This window comes from Triplophysa dalaica, chromosome 18 (assembly GCF_015846415.1).
Source record: "Triplophysa dalaica isolate WHDGS20190420 chromosome 18, ASM1584641v1, whole genome shotgun sequence".
NCBI lineage: Eukaryota > Metazoa > Chordata > Actinopteri > Cypriniformes > Nemacheilidae > Triplophysa > Triplophysa dalaica.
This window is the reverse complement of record NC_079559.1, coordinates 7536886-7545401: the sequence shown is the minus strand read 5'-3', so window position 1 is coordinate 7545401 and position 8516 is coordinate 7536886. Positions and strand designations below refer to the sequence as shown.

The 8516-nt window shown below is 37.8% G+C and overlaps 2 protein-coding genes across 2 annotated transcripts; one reads left to right on the top strand and one right to left on the bottom strand.

Moving 5' to 3' along the window:
• ela2l (elastase 2 like) lies at positions 1-2634 on the top strand. The gene is made up of 8 exons (XM_056772465.1): positions 1-73; positions 194-282; positions 371-468; positions 1471-1593; positions 1689-1825; positions 1955-2100; positions 2298-2450; positions 2551-2634. The coding sequence occupies exons 1-8, from the start codon at positions 34-36 to the stop codon at positions 2566-2568; spliced, it is 804 nt and encodes a 267-aa protein (XP_056628443.1). The 5' UTR covers positions 1-33; the 3' UTR covers positions 2569-2634.
• A 588-nt stretch (positions 2635-3222) lies between these two features.
• Positions 3223-8494, bottom strand: alas2 (aminolevulinate, delta-, synthase 2). The gene is made up of 11 exons (XM_056772259.1): positions 8356-8494; positions 7342-7503; positions 6977-7147; positions 6331-6408; positions 6014-6236; positions 5587-5771; positions 5144-5323; positions 4835-4999; positions 4480-4748; positions 4192-4354; positions 3223-4048 (listed from the first exon to the last, which is right to left on the bottom strand). The coding sequence occupies exons 2-11, from the start codon at positions 7490-7492 to the stop codon at positions 3882-3884; spliced, it is 1752 nt and encodes a 583-aa protein (XP_056628237.1). The 5' UTR covers positions 7493-7503; positions 8356-8494; the 3' UTR covers positions 3223-3881.
• Between the last annotated feature and the right edge of the window lie 22 nt (positions 8495-8516).

Below are 8516 nucleotides of genomic sequence, written 5' to 3'. Positions count from 1 at the left end.
CGACTAGACTGGGCAAAAGCTGAAGGTACAAACATGATGAAGTTTGTGGTTCTGGCTATTCTGGTTGTTGGAGGTAAGAAGCCTTATTAAAAATGATTGCATAATTTTGTAAATATCGAATTAAAAAAACAATTATTTTAAGTTTATACTGTTTTAACTGGCTCATGGATCAAATATGTAATTTTTTCCTCAGCTTACGGGTGTGGACTGCCCACCTTCCCTCCTATTGTGTCGAGGGTAGTAGGGGGTGTGGATGCACGTCCACATAGCTGGCCCTGGCAGGTACATTCACATTTTAGTGTTTTATTCTAACAACACATGTCTGCTGGTCTACACCATAATATGTTAATATCCTTTTTTTATTTCACAGATTTCCCTCCAGTACACAAGTGGTGGTAGCTGGTACCACACCTGTGGAGGAACCCTCATTTCCAATGAGTGGGTTCTGACTGCTGCTCACTGCATCAGGTAAATCTCACTCTGTGAGCCACTTTATCTTGTTTTCTCTAAAAAGTTTTAAAAATGAAAATGATGAAGAAAGCCCTTAATGCTTGGGATAACTAACAAAAGGTGGCAAAAGATTACAATTTTTTTGACAACTTCTTTTTAATTTTATCTTGTGATTTTTAACCCTCATATGGTCCTCTTTCCTGTTTACACTGCTGGTATTTGATGAATTACAATTAATGAAGTAATTGTAAAAAACATATACATTTTTAAATAATATAAATAATATATATATAAATATTTTTATTCTAATTTATACATTAATGCTGTGTTTTGGGCAAATTTAAAGTATGTTATACCTAGTTACCACATAATTCCTCAACTATACCATTAGAAAAAAATCACTTAAATGATTATCCAAGTTTAATTTAAGTTTTTTTCTGGATATTGATCTAGGTCTTAGGTGAGGTGAGCCATATGCTGATTAGTGATAAACCTAAAAGGATTACAATAATAAAATGAATTGTTTGACAAGCGGTGGGCCATAGAGACCCATTCATTTTACTGATACATTCATTTCAACGTTTGTTATACATTTAGTGAATTTATGTATATATAAACATTCGAAAAGAGATTAAAAAGAAATATATAAATAGTAAATAAAAAATAAAGCATTTTGAAATGTCAGCTTTTTAACTCGTTCTCCTGAAGATCTCCTTGGTCCCTATGGAGGTGTGTGTGTGTGTGTGTGTGAGAAAGAGAGAGAGAGTGTGTAAGTGCTGTGTGTGTGCGTGTGTGTGCATTCATGCGTGAATGCGTGTGTGCGCATGTGTGTGTGTGCTTGTATACATGGTTTACAAATGTGTGTGATGACAACCTTTACAAACTAAAATAGTAAACAAAATAGTAAAAATAGTAAAAAAGCATGTCTTTTCTACATAGAATATGTGCTCTATTGGGGTTATATTGACCCCAAGGAGAGGTTGAGGGTTACAGCTTTGCTTTCTGCGTGTTGTTCTACAGCAATACCAGAACTTACAGAGTGTATCTGGGCAAACAAAACCTGAAGGAGGAGGAGTCTGCTTCAGTCGCCATCGCCCCTGCCAAGATCATTGTTCATGAGAAATGGAATTCCTTCTTCATCCGGTAGGGGGGCCACAAGACTTCTTGCTAAGACACATCTTAGAATGCTAAGGATCATAATAAATATGCTTATCTTTATTGTTGTCTCTGTAACGCAGCAATGACATTGCCCTGATCAAACTGGAGAAACCCGTCACACCAAGTGACACCATCACACCTGCTTGTATTCCTGCTGGTGGGGATATTTTGGCCAATGGAGCATCCTGTTATGTTACCGGCTGGGGGCGCCTTTACAGTAAGTATAATGCATGTGGAGGGTGTCACCAGATGGTGTGGTTCACATTTTCTGTTACTTTAAAAATGGCAGTTATAATAATCTGTTTCACATTAACCTGTCTTATCCACTTTGTCCATTTCCTACCAGCCAACGGTCCCATTGCTGATATCCTGCAGCAAGCTCTCCTTCCCGTGGTGGATTATCAAACTTGCTCCAAGTCAGATTGGTGGAGCACTCAGGTTACACAAGACATGGTCTGCGCTGGTGGAGATGGTGTTGTATCTGGATGTAATGTAAGGAGATAATAATGATTTTAATATTAAACATCAGTGATTTACTTTAGAGAATGCAAGTTGTGAAGAAAGTGGATTGAGTGCGGAAACTGATGTAAACTGAACTAAAAATGAAAGAGTACCTTAAAAACATCAGTGTTTCAATTCCATTAGAATGTCTTGCTGTATGAAAACCTTTTTAATTTCACATGACATAGGGTGACTCCGGTGGCCCTCTCAACTGTAAGGGCAATGATGGAGCTTGGGAGGTTCATGGTATTGTGAGCTTTGGCTCTGGACTTAGCTGCAACTTGGCCAAGAAGCCCACCGTCTTCACTCGTGTGAGCGCCTACACCGATTGGATCAGCCAGGCAAGTGTTTTGTAACGGCATACAACTCAAGACTTATGTCTTCTGGATCATGTTTGTCATAATGAATGACAACCTCTTTTTCCTTTCTAATCTCTTACAGAACATGGCCACCTATTAAAGAGCACACATGTGAAGTTTTGTATCATCCATTTCAATAAAAATAAAAATAATTAAAGACACAAAAGAGTTGAGTAAACTTATTTGAAAAATAATATGCTATGCACTTGAGGTCTATACTGTATGATTTAGTTTTTATATACACAACATTTTTTGTTATATTTGTCTAAATTCTTATTATAACACTGACCACGTTTGACTGTTTGTTGTTATAACAGAAGGTTACTCAGCAAGCGATGTGTACAGAATCTTTTGGCTCAGCTTGGCCACAAAAATGTTTCTCACACCATCTGATATTCTGTACGCTTACAAATTAATAATGGGTTTCAGTTTTAGATTTTAAATTAAACATTGATGTAACAAAGTTGTCAGATTTTATAGATTTGTTTGTTTTTTAAAGCTGCAATCCGCAACGATCTTGGTTAAGACGTAACAAAAATCTTACTGAGCAGCTACTTTAAACTTATATTCAAAATGTTTCTCCAATTCACTAGGGAAAGCTTACAAAATTTATTTATAAATTGAGATATCAGGTGTGGATTTTACAGGAAATTTTAAGTTTGACATTATGTGATTTGAAGATCCTAAAAATATTCAGTAACTTTTAAGGGATTAGTGAGTAACCTGCAGTTTTATATTTGAAACAGAGATGGCGACAGAGAGGAAAAAGTTATTTATTGCAGCTTTTGTGATAAAAATGATTTCCTACATGTTTTTCAGCCATTTTCACCAGCTAAATACATTAACATAGATGCTTATTCTTGCTTTTTCTAGTATTTCAAATCAACTGATAATCTAAGGCAATTTATTAGACACAGAATGTTTATTGAGTTTCTAAATTCATAAATACAAATTCAGGGTAATAAAGTGGTCCAAAACACAAAGAGGATATAGTGGCATTGTTTTAGTGTAAGCTGTTATTAAACATGCTAATTTGTGTGCAAATACAATATCTTAAGGGGGGAAGAAATAATGTCCATAAATGTGATAAAAAAATGTGAATACATCAAAAAGTGCCCATGTGCAGGTTTGCTGTCATGCAGAAGGGACACACGTCTATTGTAGAATTTCACCCTACTGTCATTTAAGCGATACAAATTAAACAGATACATAAATTCTCATTGCATCCTTAATAACAGTCAGCAAGCTACTGTATACACAAACACTTCAAGTTGCCACAAACAGTGCATAAAATAATTGGACATTTTTAAGCACCATCTACATTTATTTAAGCTACCAAGACAAAAAATATAGATCATGTTAAAGTGTATGATAAAACAGATCTTCGCCATCTTGGTGTGTTGACTGGTTGCCTCACTGTGCTGCCACAGTGATGTATCTTGGCTCCATGTTTCCAAAGTAGGACTTCTCCCACTCACTCATGAGGTCAAAGTGGAGAGGGCGATCACAGAAGGTACAAGAAGCCATCGCTGGCCCGTTCAGTGGTAGTCCCACCTCCTGCCAGACCTCCAACAGTTTCTCTGTTCAACATGAAATACTCATTGAAAATTATACATAAAAAACAATGGAAACCAGTATGATCTTTCTGAATATGTGAAAATTATTGTTTACTTTAAAAAAGTATTAATCTTAATGGAAATCTAAATGTTGCTGGATCTCTCACCAGCAAAGTAGTTCATCATAATGGGGTTATGGAAAGGAGAGGGGGCCAGTCGCAGCAACTCCTCTCCACGAGCTACTGTTGGGTAATTTATGGCCTGCACGTAGATATTGTGATTCTCCAACAGAATATCACACACCTCTGAGTTTTTCGCTGCATTTCCAACCTGACATGAAACATAAAAATGACAAATTCAAATTAGTTTTAGACAATGTTCAGGTTGAAATGGTAGAAGCTGTTCCAAGTACCAGACATACAAAATGCATCTAAAGGTCATCTGCAAACACTGACCCGTATGGGAATGATATGGCTGGGACAGTTGATCACGGGCAGGCCGGCATCCAGCAGCAGCTGTCTCATGTGTTTGACGTTTCTTTGGTGAGCTCTACGTAAAGCTTGACCCTCTGGGCTACTCAGCACACGCACCGATTCCAAAGCCCCCGCCAGCACCATGGGAGGCAAGGAGGTAGTGAAGATAAACCCAGCGGCATAGGAGCGCACAGAGTCCACCAGGGCGGCGGTGCTGGCTATGTACCCACCTACACAGCCAAATGCCTTACCTGTAGATATATAAGGTAACAAGAAATTATAAAGGGGATTTGTAGCATGAATAAACTGTTAATGGATAGAATCAGCCATATCTTACCTAGAGTTCCAGAGACAATATCGATTTTGTGCATGACATTGTCTCTCTCTCCGACACCTGCTCCGTGTGCCCCATAGAGCCCGACAGCGTGAACCTCATCCACAAACGTTAAAGCTCCATATTTGTGTGCGACGTCACACAGCTCCTCTAGTGGGCAAATTGCACCTGGAAAACAAATTGTAATTCATTGTTTGTTGCAAGCTGTTGAACCAATTTGGGAATGGATATTACACATCAATTATGTTATCATGTATCCACCACAACTATCAAATATTATAGTTAGTTCTGTTATTTCCTTTTCATACTCACCATCCATCGAATGCACTGTCTCAAAGGCCACGATTTTAGGCGTAAGTGGGTCTGAACGACTAAGAAGTTCCTCCAGGTGATTGGCATCATTGTGTCGGAAAATAAAGCGTTTGGCCCCACTGTTCCTGATGCCCTGGATCATAGAGGCGTGATTGCCCATGTCTGAGTAAATCTCACAGCCTGTAGAGAGAAGACATTGAGGATTTGTTGTAAATCCCTCATGTAATTGAGACAATACCTGCTTTTAAGTGCTTATCCAAGACACTTCAAAAACGTGTCTATGCTCACAAAGACAATTCTGGATTGTACATGTAGCTGCTATTACATAAAAAAACTGTACACTGTACTGTCTCCTACAGTATTTACTATTAGTTTTAAGGCAGCTTTATTTATTTGAATACATTTATCCCCTTTTTTGATCATAAGCCTACTTTGTTGGATACCTGGAAGCATTTTAGCCAAAGTAAAAAGGGTTGAATCGTTGGCCACAAAGCAGGAAGAAAAGACCAGCGCTCCATCTTTCTGGTGAAGACGGGCCAGCTCACTCTCCAGGGCCACGTGATAGTTACTCGTACCAGAAATATTCCTGGTGCCACCGGCTCCTGCACCATGCTTTTCCAAAGCCTCTCTAAAAAAAACATTGGCAAATCACATTATTAAAGCTAGTTGAGCAGTTTTCCAAACAAGCAAATTATTATTTTTCATTTTAATGAATGTAAGCATCATACAATGTATATGTTTAGCAAATGTTTTATTAAACGGTTATAATTTAAGTCAGTACTGTACCTCGTCGTACCAAGTGGTGAATTGTTTTCCTTGTAAATACAACTTACGTATACAGTATGATACTAATAATATTGAAGTACTGACCGTATGGCATTGACAACGCGGGGATGTCGACTCATGCCCAGGTAATCATTACTGCACCACACAGATACCTGGGTGCTCCTACGTCCCGGGACAGAGTAGTCCTCAGCAAAAGGGTAAACCTCTGCAAAGCGGTTCACCGTCTTAAAGATACGGTAGGTGTGATCATTCCTTTTCTCCACAATCTTCTGGGTAAAAAAGTCATCATAGTCGAAACTGGGCTGGGCTGCAGTATTTAAAGAATAGACAGGTCTCATTCAGAATGAACAAACTATAATGACAGAAAATTTGAAGAGAGAATTTGGTCTACTGTAGCTTACCAATGTTGTCCTGGAGAAAGTGTGTAGGTCCAATGGAGTGATAACTTTGTAATCCACTGAACAGTGAGCTCATCATTCCTAGAAAACGGATAGGAGATATGTCATCAAACTAAAACAGTATTCCTGAAATGACTTGGACACAAACCAATCAGGTTCTTCTGAGACATGAGAAGTTCTGAGAAACTTAAACTTTTCAATAATATGTTCATATCAAATGCAAAAATTGATTAATGTGAAACGCGATTGCCTGAAGACTTGCATTTGTTACACAAGCAGTCATTGAGTCATTATCTGTTTTGTATTCAAATGCTAAGGAGTTGTTGTGGGTTATTATGAATCCAAACCCTGTATGAAAGACTTCTCAGAACAAAAGACCTTCTTCAGCCTCAAACTAACTACATAATGGCAATCTGTCTTTATAACATCATTCAGTCAGCTGGATAATATCTGATTTTTAAGCAAGACATAAATACAAGCAACAGTATTATGTAATGTCCAGCTGAAAAAAAGAGTGTTTTTATGATGGATGCAAATGAACAATATGTTTACTTGATGTCCAGCTGTAAAAACTATTCAGTTCAGTCCTTTTTTTAACTGCATTTGACAATTTTCACACTTTTGACTGTACAGAAATCTACAAACTGACCTGAATTGGCTTCATTCGGCTGCATTGCTTGAACATCCTCTTGCACCTGTGGACTGGCCTTGACCAATCCGATCTTGGAGGAAACAAAGGGACAGCTCTTGGACATGTTGATGGCTACCTGAGTGGCAGTGGTGGCCAGCTGTCTCTTTGGCTCCTTATAAGGAAGCATACCTGAACAGAATCAAAGTGTTTTGAGTAAAACTGTGTAAACATAAACACTTGTTAAGTCTTGTTAAATCAATTAAATTGATTTATGACTATAAATGTTGATAGTCATTTATGCTTCATCTGGTGTGAATCAGAGTGACATGATGATACACTGTAATGATTGTCTGTAGTGTTTGCAAGGTACACCAAAGCATTACCGTTTTCTTCAACGGAAAAGGTGGCTTTTACAGAGATCTGGCGGACAATGATGGGGCATCGGTCAGCCAAGCAAAAGAATGCCGCCACATTCCTTAAAGAAAGACCAGGAGTGGACTTCAGGAATGGGCAGTGATGCAGAAAAGCAGACATGACTTCAACAGCTGCAAAAAATAAGAATGACTTTATATAATCATTAAAAAAGCATGTAAATGTTTATTGTAACACATGCTGTGTTTACAAATTTTTAAGTCATTCTGATACATAATTATTGCCTGTCAACCCTTTCAAGACACATTAAAAGATGCTGCTAAAAAACTTGGAGTTGCTTCGAGATGAAACCCGGTGGAGCGCTGGGCGCGTCTCGTCGATCACCTGGGCGCGGCCGATAGCGCGCTTTATCAGGAGCGCGCAGACTCGCGCTGACCACAGCGCTCTTCTCTCTTATTTCAAATATACGCCATGACTACTGATAAAGACTCGATTATGCTTACAGAGAAATATCAACACTGCACAACAAAATTACAGTAAAATTATAAAACATATCAAATTACTAGAGTTGTAAGTTTGTAGGAAAACGTAATTTAAAACTAATTTCACCCAACATATAAACTACATGCTAATTATTTACAAGAATTAACAAGTTATAAAGCAATGTTTTTTTATTTAAATATAAAAAGAAACACCATCAAAACTCCAACAGTAAGAAGATAAAAGTTTTTTATTATTATTTCTGGGGTATCAACATCCCCCATCAACATAAACAATTAGATAAACATTTTCAGCAAAACAAAAGCACTGTAATAGTATACCTGACCCTTTTTATGGAGATGTTTTTATCCGGCAAATATCACTGATACTATTATTCTAGAACATAATACTTATTTACTTTAACTTTATACTAGGCCTACATATTTGTTATACGAAGTTATTGTAAAAAGCCCGTTATAGAATGTAATACACGGAGAACGTTTAAAAACAGTTGTTACGAAATGTTATGAAATAATGGCCATTACCTGTTGACCTGCACTGAGGACGAACTTCTGAACAGCACTCACGCGAACAGTGAAATAATTGAGACCCTCATTCAGCTCCCACCCAAATACTACGTGACAGCTGAGGGGCCAGGATCTGATCTGACATGACGAAAGTGAATGGACAAAACAGCACTGACACC